Source organism: Ovis canadensis, chromosome 5 (assembly GCF_042477335.2).
Source record: "Ovis canadensis isolate MfBH-ARS-UI-01 breed Bighorn chromosome 5, ARS-UI_OviCan_v2, whole genome shotgun sequence".
Lineage (NCBI taxonomy): Eukaryota > Metazoa > Chordata > Mammalia > Artiodactyla > Bovidae > Ovis > Ovis canadensis.
In genome coordinates, this window is record NC_091249.1 from 25,779,110 (window position 1) to 25,798,816 (window position 19,707).

At 53.3% G+C, this 19,707-nt stretch overlaps 3 protein-coding genes across 3 annotated transcripts in view; 2 read left to right on the forward strand and 1 right to left on the reverse strand.

Moving 5' to 3' along the window:
* DNASE2 (deoxyribonuclease 2, lysosomal) lies at window positions 1–3,532 on the forward strand. The gene is made up of 6 exons (XM_069590870.1): window positions 1–1,360; window positions 1,475–1,652; window positions 1,744–1,819; window positions 2,153–2,317; window positions 2,407–2,604; window positions 3,019–3,532. Exons 1-6 carry the CDS (start codon window positions 1,266–1,268, stop codon window positions 3,423–3,425), a joined length of 1,119 nt encoding a protein of 372 aa, XP_069446971.1. The 5' UTR covers window positions 1–1,265; the 3' UTR covers window positions 3,426–3,532.
* The window catches only part of MAST1 (microtubule associated serine/threonine kinase 1), a 24,520-nt gene continuing 8,337 nt past the window's right edge, over window positions 3,525–19,707 (reverse strand). The window contains exons 8-26 of the mRNA XM_069590303.1: window positions 19,017–19,118; window positions 18,786–18,918; window positions 18,639–18,706; window positions 15,224–15,303; window positions 14,926–15,134; window positions 12,035–12,173; window positions 11,779–11,911; window positions 11,472–11,637; window positions 11,268–11,369; window positions 10,716–10,838; window positions 9,808–9,917; window positions 8,530–8,708; window positions 8,205–8,452; window positions 7,661–7,861; window positions 7,244–7,473; window positions 6,790–6,912; window positions 6,527–6,663; window positions 5,241–5,428; window positions 3,525–5,142 (exon numbers count right to left, since the gene is read on the reverse strand). Of these exons, the coding sequence (XP_069446404.1) occupies window positions 3,869–5,142; window positions 5,241–5,428; window positions 6,527–6,663; window positions 6,790–6,912; window positions 7,244–7,473; window positions 7,661–7,861; window positions 8,205–8,452; window positions 8,530–8,708; window positions 9,808–9,917; window positions 10,716–10,838; window positions 11,268–11,369; window positions 11,472–11,637; window positions 11,779–11,911; window positions 12,035–12,173; window positions 14,926–15,134; window positions 15,224–15,303; window positions 18,639–18,706; window positions 18,786–18,918; window positions 19,017–19,118 (3,945 nt within the window). The 3' untranslated portion in view covers window positions 3,525–3,868. The remainder of the gene's footprint in view (window positions 5,143–5,240; window positions 5,429–6,526; window positions 6,664–6,789; window positions 6,913–7,243; window positions 7,474–7,660; window positions 7,862–8,204; window positions 8,453–8,529; window positions 8,709–9,807; window positions 9,918–10,715; window positions 10,839–11,267; window positions 11,370–11,471; window positions 11,638–11,778; window positions 11,912–12,034; window positions 12,174–14,925; window positions 15,135–15,223; window positions 15,304–18,638; window positions 18,707–18,785; window positions 18,919–19,016; window positions 19,119–19,707) is intronic.
* LOC138440580 (translation machinery-associated protein 7-like) lies at window positions 15,434–16,563 on the forward strand. Its single transcript, XM_069590277.2, has 2 exons — window positions 15,434–15,441; window positions 16,272–16,563. The coding sequence occupies exons 1-2, from the start codon at window positions 15,434–15,436 to the stop codon at window positions 16,480–16,482; spliced, it is 219 nt and encodes a 72-aa protein (XP_069446378.1). The 3' UTR covers window positions 16,483–16,563.

The following is a 19,707-nucleotide window of genomic DNA, read 5'->3' on the forward strand; positions in this document are numbered from 1 at the left end:
ACACATTTACACACTCATCTCCTAAAACTGGGCAACCTTCCTTGGGCACTGACTGCCTTGCAGCCCCCCTCCTTCCCCCACCCCAAGGTCAGGCTATATTGTCCTTGCTTCCTGCCTTGAAGCCCAGGAACATTCACAGGGGCCTTCTTTTCTACTTAAGAATCTTCTTCCTCCACCAAGAATCCTAAGGGAATTCCCTGATGGTCCGGTGGTTAGGACTCTAGGCTTCCATTGCAGGGAGCATGGGTTCGATCTCTGGGGAACTAGGATCCCATATGCCCTGTGGAGTCGCCAAAATAAATACTTTTTTTTTTTTTTAAAGGAATCTTCAGCTAGGTCCCAGAGCCCCAGCATCCTTCACCCTACCATGATCCAAAGTGACCCCTTGGCTAGCTCTTGTACGGTGGCCGAGTGGGGGTGGGGGGACATGCAAAATGAAAACGGGGAGGACCAACAGCACAAGCTTCCTCTAAAGGAGCAAGTCACACCAGGTGGACCTCAGGCTGTAAGGCAGGAAAGGATAAAGTCCAAAATTGCCTCTGACGGGTAAACCGGGGAAAGAGTGCCGTTAAATAGAAGAATGTTCATTGGGATTAGCCAGCCAGTAATGGGGCTTCCCTGGTGGCTTAGATGGTAAAGAATTCGCCTGCAATGCGGGAAACCTGGATTCAATCCTGGGGTTCCATCCCTGGAGGAGGACATGGCAACCCACTCCAGTATTCTTGCCTGGAGAATCCCCAAGGACAGAGGAGCCTGGCGGACTACACTCCACGGAGTCTCAAAGAATCGTACACGACTGAGCGACGAAGCACACACAGCCTGAATTGAAAGAGACGGAGGCAGGGCCTAGCAGAAGGACGTGAGCTGTGGTTGGCGAGGAGCAGAGTCGGAGGCGGGCGCTGGAAACCGCTTAGCCTTGAGAGGGCGTGTCTGGGCCGAGCCAGGGGGTGGAGCCTATCAGAGACTAGCCGGCCGGAAGCAGGAGGAGGCCCCAGGCTAGCCGGATCCGGGGCGGACTCAGATGGGGCGGGGGCGGTCTCAGATGGGTGTGACGGCCAGAAAAAAAGTCCAGCCCCTGGGAGGATCCTGGACTGCCTTTTTAAATCTCTGCTTCTCACCTCGCGGGCGGGGTCTCCATCCTCTTGATGTGTGGAGTTGGGTTCCCAGGCGGATTTGGGGAAGTGAAAGTCACCAGGGGCCGGGCCTGTCCCAGCTCGTGACCCCGCGCCTCGCCCTCTCGACACAAATTTCTAGAACCCAGCTCGATGGCCACGCTGAGCTCGCTGCTATTGACCGCGCTGCTCTGGGTCCCTGTAGGAACCCTGACGTGCTACGGGGACTCGGGGAAGCCTGTGGACTGGTGAGTGCGCAGGCGCCCACTATTCCTCAGAGCCGCACTGGGGCTTGCTGCACTCCTAGGAGAAAACAGGTGCCTTCCCGTCTTCCTCCATTCTGTCCGTCCCCCAACCTATAGGTTCGTCGTTTACAAGCTGCCGGCCCACACAGGGTCGGGAGATGCGACGCAGAACGGGCTGCGGTACAAGTACTTTGACGAATACTCAGAGGACTGGCGCGACGGCGTGGGGTTCATCAGTAGCACCACCGGCGCCGTGGGCCGCAGCCTGCTGCCGCTGTACCGAAACAGCAGCCAGGTGATGACGCCTCCGGCCGAACCTGGGGTGGGACTCTAGGGTGGGCCTGACCTGAGGGAACCTTCACGTTGTCCCTGTCCATCTTCCCCAGCTCGCCTTTGTGCTCTACAATGACCAACCGCCTAAATCCCGCGAGTCTGACTCTTCCAGTCGTGGGCACACAAAAGGTGAGGCCACATTGGGGGCTGGGGGAGGGTTCTGGTTTCCCTATGCATCTTCTTCAGCTAATTCCTGACCTGCCTGTGTCTGAGGGTGAGCTGCTCTGGCAGACCCTGGATATCTGTTTCCCTATCTTAAATCAACGTGGTCCTTCTTCTGAACTATAAGAACTGATGGCTGTGGAAACTGAACTCAGCAGTGGTCCTGACACTCACTGCCTGCTGCCCACTGGTCCTGCAGTCCGGGCCCCCTACAGAGTGAGAGTGTTCCTGGTTGCACGTGTGCTTGTTGTGATGTCTCAAGCAGTCCCCTCCCCCCATCAACTCCAATTTCTGGTTCAGGTGTGCTGCTCCTGGACCAAGAAGGGGGCTTCTGGTTGATCCACAGCGTTCCAAACTTCCCTCCACATGCCTCCTCTGCTGCGTACAGCTGGCCTCCTGGTGCCCAAAAATATGGGCAGACCCTGATCTGTGTATCTTTTCCTCTCACCCAGTTTCTGGATATCAGTGAGTAAAGACAGGGAGACGGTGAGTCCCTGATTCCCAGATCAGAATCTTAGAACAGTCCCTCATTTTCTTCTCCTCTTGCCCTCCAGGCAAACAGCTGACCTATACCTACCCACTGGTGTATGACCACAGGCTGGAAGGGGACTTCGCCCAGAAATTCCCCTACCTGGAGGAGGTAGTCAAGGGCCATCATGTTCGCCAGGGACCATGGAACAGCAGTGTAACACTCACATCAAAGAAAGGAGCCACATTCCAGAGCTTTGCCAAATTTGGAAACTTTGGAGATGGTGAGGCCTGAGGTTGATGATTGGAGAACTCTTTCTCTGCGAGGGACTGTCTGGTGGCTATGGGCAGGTCCTGGGTAGGGACTGGGACACATCTGAGTCATAATCACATGCAAGGTAAACAACCAACATACCTGTGTTCAAGTATTGGTTTCTGGCTGTGTGATACATGATTTAATCAGGGTTTCAACTTACCTGTCTGAAAAATGGGAATAGTAATGGTATCTGCTTGAAAGGGCTGCTGTGTGCAAAGTGATACATATAAAGCATTTAGTAAGGGCTATTACTCTTAATGTTATAATCCTCCAGATGGCCAGGAATTGACAACTGAGGAAACAGCTCAGAGAGGGGAAGTTGCCTAGGGAATCCCTAGCATTGATCCTGACCCTGTCCATGCCCTCCTTCCATTTTCTGCAGACCTGTACTCTGGCTGGCTGGCAGAAGCCCTTGGCAGTACCCTGCAGGTCCAATTCTGGCAGAGATCTTCCGGTATCCTGCCCTCCAACTGCTCCGGGGCCCAGCATGTATTTGACGTGACTCAGACAGCCTTCCCTGGACCAGCTGGGCCAGCCTTCAATGCCACAGAAGACCATTCCAAGTGGTGTGTAACCCCAAAAGGGCCCTGGGCCTGTGTGGGTGACATGAATCGGAACCAAAGAGAGGAGCACCGGGGTGGGGGCACTCTGTGTGCCCAGATGCTCTGGAAGGCCTTCAAGCCTCTGGTGAAGGCCTGGGAGCCCTGTGAAAACAAGAGCAGGGCCTTCTCTCTAGGAAGCCCAGCAGGACATATAAGAGCTAAGGTTCAGGGGCCAATGTGGACTTGAGTTTGAATCTATTTTGTCCCTTCCTATTTGTTTGGCCTTAATCATGTGCCTTAATCTGTGACTCATCTGTACAATGGGAATCATAGTAATACAAAGAAATTGGTAAATGAGACTGTTATTCTTTCTTCAGCTGGGCACTGGGACTCTGAACAGCATTGCAATTGCTCAGGGTCTGGGGGCAGCTGGCACATAGGTGAGACTCAGAATAGGACCCCAAGTAAGGGTCCATCCAAGACCTACCTCCCCTCTTTATGGTAACTAGGACTGGAGGAAGTTTCACCCCTTAACAAGCACACAGGCAAGGGGGTGGAAACAGGATGTCCTGCCTCGCTAGGGGAGGAGGGGCGAGCTCCAGAAAGCTCACACAGCAGGGGCGCACTTTATTTATATGTGTACATATGTATACAGGCGGCTGTACAGCACGGGGCCAGCGGCTCCCACTGCTATGGGCCTGGGGGCATGGGGCAGGGCGCCCCTTTTTTGGTCGGGCCTACTGAGGGCACAGCTTCAGCAGGGCACCGAGAGGTTGGCCCCACCTCAGGCTTGGTGGTCGGGCCCGGCAGGGAAGCAGGTGGGGCTGGGGGCCCGGCACTGCTGGGCACATTTTTTGTTGGGGCTTGGGAGGGGGTCTGGGGGTCTGGGGAGAGCTTGGGAGAGGCAGGTTTGGAACGAGGCCCGCTCAGCGTGGTCCGCTCCTCTACCACCTCCAGCACCCAGCGCTCCCGGCCCCGGAGGGCCTCAGGTTGGGGAGGTGCCAGGGGTGCAGATTCGGGCAATGCCTTGGAGTCCGCACTCGGGGTATGCACACTTGGGGGCTGAGACACCTCGGCTTTCGCCCCGGGCCGTACGGGCTCTACGACAATGGGCACCGGGGGCGTGCCTGCTTCGCCGGAACTGCTGCGCCGGCCGGTCTCGTGTTCCTGCACCGGGCTCAGGGCGGACTTGGCCACGGCCCTGGCCGTCCCGCCCGTACCGTCTTCGGTCTGCACGCTCTGGTGTCGCGCGCCGCTGGCGTCCCGCTCCAGGGTCCGACCCCCAGGGGTCGTCGCGCGGGGCGGGGTGCAGGCCTCGGCGCCACCCGGGGACTCTTTCTCCTTACTTAATGCCAGCGGCCTGGGGGCGCCCTCGGGCAGCAGCGGGTCCGCGCCCAGGCTCAAGGGCGACTCCTGGCGGCCCAGGCGGCGGACGGCGACCTGCCGGGGCGCACCGGGACCCTCGATAGGGGGTGTCTCGCCGTCCGACTCTGCGAGGCTATGCAGCGCTAGCTCGCCGTGGAAGTCCTTGCGGAAATCCGGGTGGCCCACCTCGAGGCTGTGTTTGCGCAGCGCGCCCTTCTTGTCGGCGCCCAGTGAGGCTCCCAGCTTCTCCGCCGACTGCACCCGTTTGAGGAGTGGGGAGCGCGGGGGCTCGGCACTCTTCGGGCGCGGGCGCACCACCGGCGGCGACGAGTGCAGCTTGGCCGGGAAGCTCTGCGTGGTGTGCGAGCTGCCCACCGTGTGGCCCGGCAGCGGCGGCGGCGACGCCTGTGTCGGGGACGGCGTGTGCGCCAGCGGCGACAGCGGGATGTTGCCTGCCGACTTGCAGCGCGCAGAGCGGTACTGGCGGTGCAGCTTCGGCGACAGGCCGTGCAGCGTGCTGGGCCGGATGTGGTGCGACGCTGACGACGCCGGCGAGTTGGGCGTGCTCGAGGCGGGCGAGCTACTCTGGGACGAGGCGCCTGCGGGCGGGCAAGAGAGAGCAAAGAACTGGGTGGGCGCCGCCAGGGCACTGCCCCGCCCGCACATGCCGCCCGCCCCGCGCAGGCGCAGGGTCTACCTAGGTAGGCGGAGTCAGGCGTGGAGCGGTAGCTGTGGGTGGGCGAGCGCGCCGGCAGGCCGTGCGTGGGAGAGCCGGGCAAGCTGTCGCTGGATGACAGCGAGCGGTTCAGCGACGACAGCGAGCGGCTAGTGTGCAGCAAGTTCGACTGCTTCGTGATCTTGCGGAAGAGGGAGCTGCGCTTCTTGCTAGAGGACAAGGAGGGAACCAGTTTCCCTGGACCAGACTCTAGAGCTCCCGGCTCTCCCCACTTCAGGGCCACAAGGCACCTCCTGGAACCACCCACCCAATCTGGATCCTCCCTCTTCAAAAACAACACTGTTGGAGACTGGAGACTTCCTTTATGGCTGTCCCACTTGGCTCCTCCCACCTGGCCTACCGATTGCTTGTTGACCACTCACGGTCCAAGCTAGAAACATCCTTCCAAACAGAACCAACCTATTCTGGCCCCATCCACCTTTCTAGCCACCCCCTCTTGAGCTAAACCCACCTATCAGGGCAGGAAGAATTTCACTGGCCTCAGCCTGACGCATCTCACTCCAATCCCCACTCACTCTTTGTCCAGGCCAAACCCGCTGATCAAAACAGAAAACTCTCCTGGCTCCACCCACCTCTCCTAATTCTGCATTATTTGTAAGGGAAGAAATTATTTCTACTGGCCTGGTATGCTCCTCCCAGGTAGAAGTCTCTTCTCCTGGCCCCTCCCAGTCTCTTAAATGCATCCAGCAAAGCAGGGTCATCTCTTGGATGGTGCCCTCTTGGTCCGTATCCGCTGGCTCTGCTCTACTCCGAGTTTTGGAGCTTGGTACATCTTCTTTTCCCAACTCCTCCCACTTTCTCAGCCCCTCCTTCTCTGTCCTCTCATTATTGCTCTTCACTCGGTGACCCCCAGGTGGCGCGAGTGGTAAAGAACCCGCCTGCCAATGCAGGAGACGTGAGACTGGAGTTCTCTTATGTCTTCCTGATCCCTGGGTCGGGAAGATCCCCTGGAGAAGGGCATGGCAACCAACTCCAGTATTCTTGCCTGGAGAATCCCATGGACAGAAGAGCCTGGCGGGCTACAATCCATAGGGTCTCAAAGAGTCAGACAAGACTGAAGCGACCTAGCACACACGCACAGTGGCCCCGGCCACCTTTCCTGTGCACAACTTCCATTCCTGTGAATATGCCTTCTCCTGTCCTCTCCCATACCTATCCCACATAAGCCCTGGCCATTGCTCAAAAACTGGAATGCTCCAGAGGGCCTGCTGTTTATAGCCCCGCCCACTGCACTCGGCCCCACCCACCTCTCCTGACCCTCCTTGGCAGAGGGCCTCTTGTTCCTCCGAGCCATTTTGGCCTTGTAGCTGCTGCGCCGTGCAGGGCCGATACGGATGGAGGTATTTTCGAAGGGCGTTGTGGTAACGGCCACTTTATTGCCACTCTGGGGTTAGAAAGGGGGAAAGTTCTCTGCTGGAGGCTGTTCTGGCAACTCCAGCTCCCCAGGACCTCCCTCACCCTTCACTCCCTTCCACTCCCCTGACACTTCGCTTTTCCCCCATAGACTCACCTTAAGGATCAGCTCAACGACCTCAGGATGTACCATGCCATGCACCGGCTCCCCGTTCACGTGGGTGATGAGGTCCCCGGCACAGAGCCCTGCCTCCTGGGCTGGGCCCCCCTCCTCCACGTGCTGGGGACAGGGCACCCCACAGGGGCAGGATTAACAGGATTGGTAACAAGGAAGTCTCCCTAAGCTTCTGTTCCAGACACCTAACTCTGTAGGCACAGTAATTAATCATAACACCGAGCAAAACAATCATTCTCGCCAGTTTGCAAATGAAGAAACTGAGAATCAGACAGGAAAGTGATGGGGTGCGGGGTGTCACAGAGGAGTCTCATTCAGGCTGCCTAGTTCCAGAGTTTGAGCTGTCCCTCATCCCTTTGAGCGAGGAGGTGGCGGGGAGCGTGTGGAACTCTCCCCAACCCCACCATAGAATGCAGGCTCATCCATGACTGCTCACCCAGACAATGTGGTGTACACTGTAGACATCTGAGTCACCCATGTAGACGCGGATGGCACGCAGTGTGAAGCCATACTTCTTGCCCGAGCGTTGGATGGTGATGGGGGAGCGAAGCCCACTGACAGCCGGCGAGTAGTCCCGGCTGGGTGAGGAGTCCCGTGAGGATGGGTTGGAGGAGAGAGATCGCGGGGACATGGGGCTAGCCAAAGGTGAGCTCCCATGTGGGTCCACTGCAGACACAGACCCATGGTCAGAGGTCAGGGCGGACAGACACAGCTCTACCCGTGTCTGCTCCTCCCTCCTCCCAAGTGAAAGTCCCAGGGCTCTCATTGGCCCATCCCAGAGCAAATCACGGCGGACTGGGAAAACGCACCAATGGGGGCAGCCCATCCCCTGCCAGGTTGGACCCAGCGTCACCTGCAGGGATCATGACAGACAAGGCAGTGGCCGAGGCTGACTTGATGACTTTGCCCCCGGTTCTAGAAGGCCGCTTCTCTACCGCGGGATCTCCTGATAGCTGCTGGTGCCGCGCTCGGCGCAGAACCAGGTCATTGGTGGCTCTGGGGCCTGATGGGTCCCCATCCTTGGAGGGTGGGCAGAGGTCGCCTGGGCGGTCAGCTGCAACATAGCAGGTGGGTTAGGGGGTCAGTCCAAGGGCATAGTCCTCTTAAATGGTGTTCCCTCTGCATGCAAGGCTCTTCCCACCTCTCTCCCTTGCTGGATTGTGAATTTCATAAGAGCAGGTACCCTATACATCTGGAACAGCTCCTGACACAGAGAAGTGCTTAAACACATTTGTTGACTGACTGAGCATGGAATAGGGGTCATTCTCATGTTGATGAGAATCCCAGGTTGGAGTGTGGAGAGTACAGGAGAACTTGCATAAGCAGTAACCAGGCTCACTGAACGCTCATATATGGCCCCTGGGGAATCGGGGAAGGCGGCAGGAGGGGGCACTTACTAGCCTCCGAGTCCCCGGTGCTAGGGGTGCCATCCCCTGGAAGTGTCTCTTTGGCGGCCCGCGCATCCAGTGAGCCTGGGGGGTCGGAGCTGGGCCGGGGAGGCCTGCGCAGCCGAGCCTCATCCTCTTCCTCTTGCGGGGTGCTGAAGCGGCTGGGCTCCAGCAGCGCCGAGAAACGGCGGCGGGCGCCCAACGGGGGACTGGCCTCCCCCTCCAAGAAGCTGGCCTCAGATGCCGAGAAGCGCTTGCTGCGCAAAGGGGGCGTTGTCAGAGGAGTTACTCCCCTTCGGGCCCCGCCCCCAAACCCAGCTCTGCCCTTGCTCACATCTCTGGGGAGCCCCCTCTCCAGGTCTTCTCGCGCAGGGTCAGGCCACCCAGGCCCTCCCGCTTGCTGGTCACCTTCTCCTCTGGGCCCTTGGCGCTCGGCTCCCTCTTGCTGGTCCCCGCTGCCGCCACGGGGGTCTTGGGCTCGTGCTGCGACAGCTGCTCCATACTGCTGTACACCTGCAAGCGGTAGTGGAGGGAAGTCCAGCCCCCAGGTTCTGCCTTCCCTCCTGAACCAGTAAACTTCGCGCCACTGTTTAGTCGCTCAGTCGTGTCCAAGTATTTGCGACCCCGTGGACTGCAGCACGCTAGGCTTCCCTGTCTCCTGGAGTTTGCTCAGACTCATGTTCATTGAGTCGATGATGCCAACCAACCATCTCATTCTCTACCTCGCTACTGGAGCCTGCCAAACTAAGCTCCATCCTAGTAAAGCTGGGTTCTGCCCATTCCTGGACCGAGCCCAACCACCCACAATTCTTCAGTTCTGGCCCCACCCCCACGAAATAAGGCTCTGACATATTCTAGATCCTGCCCTGCCCAAGCCGTAAAGAATCTCACCTCTCCAAGTCTCATCCAGTTATGCGTACCCTCTCCCAAGCTAGGTCGTGCATCCCCCTGCATTGTATGTGTGCTCAGTCGTGTCCGACTCTTTGTGACCCCCGCCTCATGCTGTTCCTCTAAATGAAAGAGTGCCCAGCCTCACCACGGCCTAGCTCCGCCCTCAGTGCTCAGTCTCTCCATTCCCAGATCCTGACCCCGCCTGGTCCAGATTAGCCCGCTCCTCCTGTCGGTCATTTCCATACTGTTCAGGTTCCCGTTAGATTCCACTCAATGCCGAAAGCGTCCTCCCTGGTAGCTCAGACAGTAAAGCGTCTGCTTACAATGCGGGAGACCAGGAGATCCTGAAGATCTCCTGGAGAAGAAACCCACTTCAGTATTCTTGCCTGGAAAATCCCATGGGCGGAGGAACCTGGAAGGCTACAGTCCATGGGATCGCAAAGAGTCGGACACGACTGAGCGACTTCACTCACTTTAATGCCAAAGGCCACTTCCAAGACTATGCTGCTTTCCCCCACCCCACCCCCTCTACCACTAGCCTCATCACTCAGATCCTCACTCCCTCTGTAAATTTCTCCAGTCTGAGACTTTAGGTCTGTGTGCCTGCTCCCCACAGCCTCCTGAGCCCCTGCCCACTTCAAGCCCACCTCCATTCCTTCCCTCAACACCTGCCCCGCCCTCCCCCGGACTCACCCCATCCCTACCCCCCGGTTTGTCCCACCTTGCTGAAGCGCGGGGAGCAGGAGGAGAACTGACGGATCTCCACAGGCTCCTCCTCCGTGGTGTCATCCTCATCGTAGGAGTTCACGTGGTGATACCTGTCTGAGCGGGCTGGGGTGGAGGTGTGGATAGTGACCGCGGGCACGTCCACTCCCGCGGGCACGTCCACTCCTCAAATCACAACCCCACGAAAGTCAGGTCTAGGTCCTACAAGCCTGGCCACGCACGCCCCTTCTAACTAGTAACTGATTCAGACCCCGCCCCCACGCTAAGTCCCAGTCCCACTTTCTCCAAGGCTACATGTAGCCCCGCCTCCATAAAGTCACACCCCCAGACTCCACCTAAGGTGCTCTCCACCCTGGTTCTGCCTCCGCCAGCCAGGGCTCTTGCCTTGTTCTGGGACCTAGCACCGCCTGGTAATCCAGGCTCACTTCCAATTTTAGAATTTACTCCGGTCCAGGCTCCATCCCTAGGAGAAGGCAATGGCACCCCACTGCAGTACTCTTGCCTGGAAAACCCATGGACGGAGGAGCCTGGTAGGCTGCAGTCCATGAGGTTGCTAAGAGTCGGACGGACTGAGCGACTTCACTTTGACTTTTCACTATCATGCATTGGAGAAGGAAATGGCAACCCACTCCAATATTCTTGCCTGGAGAATCCCAGGGACGGAGGAGCCTGGTGGGCTGCCGTCTATGGGGTCGCACAGAGTCAGACACGACTTAGCAGCAGCAGCAGCCGGCCCCATCCCTACCCCAACCTTCTTTCTTCTCTGAGCCCCGCTCCTCTGCTAAGCCACGCCCCCGGCACAACCTCAGCCCTCTTCTCTGTTCTAGCGGGCTAGAACTGGGTTCCAGCCCAGGCCATACCCAAGGGCCCCCTCAAAGGATTCCACCCGCTGTCCCCGCTCACTGTCGAAGTAGCTGGTATCATCTTCGGACTCCAGATGGGGGATGAACTCGGCCTTCTGCCTCAGCAATCCTGTCCAATCCAGGTCTCGAAAGAAACTGTGCTGCTTCACCTCGAAGGCACCGCCTGGGGAGGAAGGAGGGGGCTGGATCAGGGAAGGAATTTAAGCGACAGCTATGGCTAGCTCAGGCTTCACTGGTGATTCAGACTATAAAGAGTCTGCCTGCAATGCAGGAGACCCAGGTTCAATCCCTGGATAGAGAAGATCTCCTGGAGAAGGGCATAGCTGCCCACTCCAGTATTCTTGCCTGGAGAATTCCATGAACAGAGGAGCCTGATGGGCCACAGTCCATGGGGTTGCAAAGAGTCAGACACGACTGCACAGCTGACACTTAAGGCTAGCCCAGTAGCCCAGCAGCCCAGCTCACCCATTTTCCCACCCAGGGACACAGCGCTGGAAGCCCTGCTACGGACAACAGACACCACTACCCACCCACCCCTGCCTCAACTCATATTCTCAGCACAGCAGACCCCCCCCCCCCCCGCCCCGCCTACCTGCACCTAGACGGATCAAGGGATTAGTCTGCAGGAGGCTGGATATCAGGTGCTGGGCATCCGTGGGTAGGGCCTCCTCCCCTTCGGGCCACAGGATGTCATCTGCAGAGCAAGGTGTGGGGTAGGGTTCACTTTTAGGTCCACGAGGCCTTGGGCCCTCCCTCGTTTCCGTGCCCCCTGCCTGCCCACCGCGGAGGCACGCACCACTGATGACCTGTCCAAAGAGCTCTTCGGGAGTGTCTCCAAAGAAGGGCACACAGCCCACCAGGAACTCGTAGAGAATGATGCCCATGGCCCACCAGTCCACCGGCTTGCCGTATCCCTGACGCAGGATGACCTCGGGTGCGATGTACTCTGGGGTCCCACACACCTGGGGGCAGGCGGTTAGCCCATGCCCTGGCCACAGAAGGGGCCTCCTGGGGGAGCAGTGCCCCCCCCATGCCAGGCCCAGGGCCCACATAGTCCTGCCGGGTCACTCCACCCGTGGTGACCCCCACTCCCGCACACACACCTGTTTGTCCAGGAACTCCCGGGCGTCCTTCTCAATGTGGCCTTCATAGAGGTTGGTGGTGAGGCTCATGAGCCCCATCTTTGAGAGGCCAAAATCCGTGAGTTTGATGTGCCCCATGGAGGTGATAAGGAGGCTGCAGAAGCAAACTGGGGTCTTAGAGGTGAGGACGGTCCTCCTCACTCCTGGCCTTTCTGTGCCAGGGCTCCCCCAACCCCCGAGGGACAGGGAAGGAGTGGTGGCAAAGGTCAAGGCTCACTTGTCAGGCTTGAGGTCGCGGTGCACGATGCCGTAGTTATGCAAGTACTCCAGCGCCAGCACTGTCTCCGCAAAGTACATGCGAGCCATCTCCACAGGCAGTGCCCCAATGTTCTTCAGCAGGGTGGCGCAGTCCCCCCCTGGGGGTGAAGGAATGGGATGCATGTGAAGAGGGAGGCAACCCTGGCCCAGAGCTGAGCACTCAGCAGGCAGCAGAGAACCAAGTTCTCTTCTCACATGGCCCCCACTTTACAGCTAAGGAAAACAGGCTCAGAGAGGGGCCTCCCTCTCCCAGCTTCTGCTGGGAGTGCCCTCTGCCAGGCTTCTCTTGTTTTCTTAGCCATCCTCCAAAGTTAGCACAATCAGTTGATTTTACACAGGAAGGGACTGCTTTACACCCAACCTCAGAGAGAGGTTGGGTCAGGCAGGGAGTTGATGGTGGAGGTAAAGTTTAGTTGGGACTGAAGCTGCCTGCTTATGAACTGAGTCTAGGAGAATGGACCCTAGTTTGCAGTCTGAACTTTGAGGGTCTGAGGTTTTAAAATATAAATGACTTTGCCCCACCAGATTTACTGTCAGCAGCATTCATATTTTCGTCTCCCTCAGCTTCCATTTCTCCTTTTTCTCACAAGGGTCAGATTTCCTTCCAGGTTTAGCTGCTGGATCAGCATGTAACCCAAGTTCGGTCAATGACTTTTCCCTTTTGTCACAAAGATTGCTAAGCTCATAGGATGTAAACTGGGACCTGTTGGATGGTAACCTCACTATATCAAGGCCTGTTTCATTTTATTTATTTTTTGGCCATGCCATGTGGCTTGTGAGATCTTAGTTCCCCCGGCAGGCACAAAGCCCATGCTGCTTGCAGCAGAAGTGTGGAGTCCTAACCTCGGACGATCAGGGAATTCCCTATCAAGCCCTGTTTAGTGGGACGTCCACACGTGGGAGAACAGACCCAAGAGATGGAGAGATTACTAATGACATAATTTGAGCACCTAGATAAAGCCATTCCTGAAGTTGCTTGCTTTTCTTGTTTATTGTATATCTATACAGTTTTATTGTATGTTTTATTGTATGTCTATTCCCTCCGTGAGGGAAAGGTGTATCTGTCCAGGTCTCCACTATGTCACCAGGAAAGTGTGTGACATGAAGGAGATGATGAAGGGATATCTGTTGAGTGACTTAATGGTCAATTAAGACTTGGAGGTGGCACAGCTATAGCCCTGTGAGATCATGTGTGTAACCATAGTACTTCTGTGTTTGGAAGATGGATGGATGAATATTTGGGATGGTTAGATAAACAAATGAAAAACATATATATTGGTGATTGGATGCTTGGATGGATGGTAAAGGGATGGATAAACTGATGCATTAATTGTGAGTAAGTAGATGGAGTTAGACTGCTAACTAGATAAAATGAGACAGCTGCTAGAGTGGAGGTTTGGATGAATGAGTACAAATAAGAATAGTAAATAGACGGATGGAAAGAGGGATGGATGGATGACAGATTAATAAATGGGTAAATAGATATTGGTGGATAGCTGGATGTTAAGTAGGTAGGTGAATAAACAGATGGATGAATGAATGCCTAGATTTAGAAAAAGAGGGACGGATGGAAAACAGATGTACAACACAGTGAACGCTAATATAATTGAGTTAATAATAATGTGCAGTATTTGTTCTTCAATTGTAACCAATGTGTTACAAGATGTAAACAGCAGAGGAAACAAAGCAGGAGGGGAGTGAACACCTGGGAACTCTCTGAGCTTTCCAGCCACTTTTTCTATAAACCTAAAACTGCTCTAAAAAATGAAGTCTATTACTTTTTTTTTTTAATAGATGTGGGGGCTTCCCCGGTGGTCCAGTGGTTAGGAGTCTGCCTGCCAATGCAGGGGACACGGGTTCAATCCTTGGTCTGGGAAAATCCCACATGCCATGGGGCAACTAAGCTGGTGTTCCACAACTACTGAGTCAGCGCTCGAGAGACCTCAAGATGAAACTGCTGAAGCCCAAACGCCACCACTGAAGGCCTAGTGCCTACAGCCCGTGCTCCAGAGAAGAGGCCCTGAATGAGGAGCCAAAGCACCGCAATGAAGAGCAGTCCCCACTTGCCCCAACCAGAGCAAGCCCACAGCCACGAGGACCACACAGTGAAAAGCAGGCAAGCCTTTAAAAATAAATGTGATATAATATTGTAAATCAACTACACTTGAATAAAATAAATAAAGCTGTAATGTATAAACAGATACATGCATGGACAAATAGATGGGTAATTGGATGGACAGATGGAGAGATGGCGTGTAGGTATATGGATGGAAAAGTGGAAGGATTAGCAAATGAACAGATGAAGGGAAGGAGGATAGATGGATAAATAATGGAATGGATGTACCCATACTGAGAGAAATTAAAACAGATAAATCGGGCTTCCCTGGTGGTCCAGTGGTTAAAAATTCACCTGCCAACGCAGGGGATGCATGTTTGATCCCTGCAGGGAAGATCCCACATGGCGCAGAGCCACTAAGCTGGTGTGCCATAACTACTGAGCCTAAGCACTCTAGAGTCTGTACGCCGCAAAAAGAGAAGCCACCCCAGTGAGAAGCTGGCACACTGCAACTGGAGAGTAGGCCCTGCTTGCTACAACTAGAGAAAACCCACACTCAGCAACGCAGAACCAGCCCAGCCACAAATGAGTAAAAATTTTAAGAAGAAAACAGATAAATCAATAGATGACTGGGTAGAAAAAAACAGATGGAATGTTTGAACAATGGCTGGATGAATAAATGGGTGGATAAACTAAACACACAGGTGGATAGCCAACACGGTGACTGGGGTTCGGGCAGACTACCCCTAGCGGCCATACCCTCATCTTCCCCACAGCCCTGCAGGCACCCACACCTTCCACATATTCCATGACCATGCAGAGGTGGCGCCGGGTCTCGAACGAGCAGAACATCCCGACCACAAAGGGGTTCTCGGCAAACGTAAGGATGTCGCGCTCCACGAAGGCCTGCTGGATTTGGTTGCGCAGGATCAGGTTCTGCTTGTTGATCTTCTTCATCGCGAAGCGCTGCCTCGTTTCCCGGTGCCGCACCAGGTAGACGGCGCTGCAGGGGGAGAGAGCGAGGACCGGCCGTCACCTCCGAGACACCCGGCCTCCGCCGCCCTCCCCCCGCCAGAGCCCCGGGTGGCTCACCCGTAGGCACCATTGCTTATGAGCTTTATGGTCTCAAAGTCATTCTCTCCAGGCGGTTTCTTAGCCTTGGTGCTGCGGCCCTGCAGAGGAAAGATGGAGACCACGGCATCATCATCACCATCATGAGACTGAGACTCTTGGTATTCCACTTAACACATGGGGAAGTTGAGGCACAAAGTCGGTGAATGAGTCCTTCATCCAAATGCCACAATGAGGGAGTAACAAAGTCAGAACTTAAACCCAAGACTGGCTGACAGTGAAGTCATATAACAAACTTCTCTTCATTAGGAAAGAAACCTACAAAATGGCTAATCATCCTAATATGTAACGAGCTCCCAGAAATCAACAATAACATTAACAACTGAAGAGAAAAAGTATGCAAGATATGTAAACTAGACTTAGAGCTGTTAACCATGTGAAAAAATGTTGAACATCACAAATAATGACAAATAGGCAAGCTAAAACTACTCCAAGATACCATTTTTCACACAGTAGATTGGCAGAAGAAATAATCCAAAAGCCTGGCACACTCTGTGGGTCAAGCTGTGCAGAAACAGATACTTCTATACCTTGCTGTTGGGAGTATAAATTGGTACTGCTGCTGCTGCTAAGTCGCTTCAGTCGTGTCCAACTCTGTGCGACCCCATAGACGGCAGCCCGCCAGGCTCCCAAGTCTCTGGGATTCTCCAGGCAAGAATACTGGAGTGGGTTGCCATTTCCTTCTCCAATGCATCAAAGTGAAAAGTGAAAGTGAAGTCGCTCACTTGTGTCTGACTCTTAGCGACCCCCTGGACTGCAGCCTACCAGGCTCTTCCATCCATGGGATTTGCCATGCAAGAGTACTGGAGTGGGGTAAATTGGTACAGTCTCAATTAAAGGTACTTGGTGTATATCAGAATTACAAATGCATGCTTCCTTTAATCCAGCAATTTTCACTTTAAAAAAGTTTTTTTACACTTTTGAATTCATGCTATAGATATGCTTTCACATGTGAAAAATGACACACAGGTGCAGGGGCTGGAACGGGGAGCTCTGCTTCCGGTGGCAGGGTCTGGGGAAAGGGCGTAGCTGCCACGTCAGGCCGCGAAAGTGGCAAGAAGAAGCAGTCTAAGAAGCAAGCCAAGGAGATGGAGGAGGAAGATAAGGCATTCAGGCAGAAGCAGAAGGAAGAGCAGAAGAAACTTGAGGAGCTAAAAGCAAAGGCCGCAAGGAAAGGCCCCCTGGCCACCGGTGGAACTAAGAAATCTGGCAAAAAGTAAGCTGTTCCTTGTGCCTGAGGCAACGATGACCCTTAGCTCCACTCCTGTTTATACACCTGGATTCCCTGCCATAATATCTATTGCCACCTATAGCTAGAATGAAGTGTTGTCTTGGAATCTATTGTACATTTAAGAATAAATTTTTGTAAAAAAAAAAATGACAGACACATATTTTCTTACTCATTATAAGACTGGGAATAATCCATACATAGGAAATTGGTTAAATAAAACATGAGGGGATACAATATAAAGGAATATTTTATTACTATTTTGTTCTTGTTTTTGGCCATACTGTGTGGCACACAGGATCTTAGTTCCTGAACCAGGGATTGAACCCGTGCCCCCTGCGGTAGAAGCAGTGTTAACCACTGGACTGCCAGGGACGTCCTTTACCACTGTTTTTTCTTTCTTTTTTTTTAATGAAAAATATTTCTGTACACTTATTCAGAAAGTTCTCCAAAGTATTTTATTAAATGGGGGGAAAAAACAAGGAGCAATATTTACTGTATGATTTTATGTAAAAAGAGGGGCAAAATATATTTGAGGCAGTATGGGTATGGGGGACAAGAGTGGGTATAAGATTTTCTGCTGTATACCATTTTTGAAAATAATTTTTATTTTTTATAGGGACAAGAGATTTACTACATTAACAGTTCACAAAAAGATCTGTGAAGTTTAAAAATATTGAACTTCTATGTTCCTTAGAATGTAGCCCAAAAAAGTTTGATAGAAACATTGGCAGAACTACAAAGAGAAGTTACTCAAGACAAACTTAACACATCTCTCTCAGAAACTATCAAATCAACCTGGCAAAAAAAGAAAAATGAATAGGAAGATGGAAGATTTGAATCACTCAATTAACAAGTTTGGTTGAATGGCATTACAAAGGAGCCTACGAACAACAATTAAAGATAAATACCTTTTTAGAGTTTTAGACTTTTGAGTGATGTCATTCCATTACCTATTCAAAAAATTAAATGGCATATAATGGTATAATGAGATTTTTTAAAATACAGGACAGATGTATGTGTGTATGTATGTGAATTCATAGACATAATCTGAAACAAAGGACACAAACCCAAATGCTTTCAGGGACCAGGCATACCAGGTGACAGTCGGGTGACTGGGGTGTAGGTAACCCCATATCATAGGCCAGCCCACATTCAATGCCAGCTGGTTCCATCACAGTGTTGTTAGAACTTTTGATTTTTTTTAAGAGGCACAAACCCAGATTTTAATTTTAATCTTCTGACGTCTATATTTTGTTTCACACTTTTGAAAACACATGTATGGCCATTATGGTGGGTAACCTCCACCAGACATGTGGAACATCTACCAAAGTGTGGTTGGCCTGTGGGTGGAATTAAGCCATTTTCTTTGTGAGTTCTTAACACACGGAGACACTCAACCCATTCAAAAGTCCATACAGATTTCTTCAAGAAATTAAATATAGAGTTACCATGTGACCCAGAAATTCCACTCCTAGGTATATACCTAAAAGAACTGAGACAGTTACTCAAACAAATACTTGTGCACAAATATTCATTGCAGCACTATTCACACAATAGCTAACAGATGTGGACCTAAAGGTCCATCAGTGAACAATGGATAAGCAAAACATGGCATATATTATTCAGCCACGAAAAGAACGAAGCACTGATTCATCCATAGCATGGGTAAGCCTTGAAAACATTATGCCAGGCACCAAAGGCCACAGGGTGAATAATTCCGTTTATATGAAATATCCAGACCCAGCAAATCCATAAAGACAGAAAGATCTGGAGAGCAGATCAGTGGTTGCCAGGGGCTGTGGGGGAGGGAGGGGACGGAGAGAAACTGCTTCATGGGTACAAGGTTTCCTTTTGGTATGATGAAAATGTTTAGGGGCTAGATGGTGGAAATGGCCTCACAATAAATAACAATGAATTGTTCATTTAAAACTTGTTTAAATGTATATTTTATGTTATGTGTATTTAATCATGAAAAGAAAACTGCCTGTGGAGGAAGAGCTATTATTAACCCATTTTACAGGTGGGGAAACTGAGGCTTAGAGCTGGGATCAAGAGATTCGCTCAGCCTGAGGGCAAAGAGGCAGGCGGCGAGCCCTGACCACAGGGCCGGACCAGCACATTGCCCATGGGGCCTCCGGGCCTCACCTCAGAAAGGTCGTCCTGCTCAGGCGTGTTAGAGCCGCCGCTGTCTTGCTCCTCCAGATGCACCACATCTAGGAGGGGAACAGGAGTGAGTCAAGGCCTGGGTCCCAGTCAGCTCACCCAGAGCCCCCCGCACGGACCAGTCAGCACCTGGAAAGGGGTCACGGGTGAGGCCCAGCTGGCGGATGATGTATCGGGGGATGTCTGTCTTGACAAGGTGGCCCTCCTTAGCATGGCCCTCAGCCGCCTCCAGCAAGTGGTAGAACTCCTCGGGGTTGAATTCCTAAGACAAGGCAGGGTGAGTTCGGGGTGACCTCCAAGGGGTCCTAGCCAGCCCCCAACCCTAGCACCTCCTCCCCTGCTCATGCCCAGCCCCCTCACCAGGCATTCCAGCAGCCTGGCTGGACGTGAGATGATAATAAGCAGCTTCTTCACCAGCTGAGTGACGAAGGCCACCTCTAAGCTCTCGGAACGCTCATAGGCCTGGGATGTGGGCATAGTGCGGGAAGGGTTCACAGGTGCATTTCCTGGCCAGGCTCCTCTTCCATCCCCACAGGAAAGGACAGTACTGCTGCTACTGTCCCATATCACAGGTGAGAAAACTCAGGCCACATGGTAAAATCAGCATTATTGTTGTTATAGCAAACATGGTCCTAAAATGTTCAGTCATTCAATCTATCTTCAAAGCAATTCTACAATCCAGGCCAAGTTAAAAATCCCTCTGCCTAGCATCCTCTCTCCTCGGATCTCTCCACAGCTTCCTACTTCTCCTCTTTTAAGTCTCTGCTCAGCTATCAACTCCTCGTGGAAGCTTAACCTGACCCCCTCCAATTCAAAACTGCACCCTACCTACTGCTAGGACCCTCAATCGCCATTTCTCTACGCTCATGTTCTCATTTTCTATCAACAGGCCATATATTAATTTATCTATCCTGACCATCAAAGTCAATACTACAACCAGCGATTGAACCCAGCTGGGTTCCAGCAGTGAGCTTGGCGAGTTCTAACCACTGGACTGCTAGGGAAGCCTCAGTAAAATTTAAATAAGGACAGGATCCCAGAGGGCTAAGCC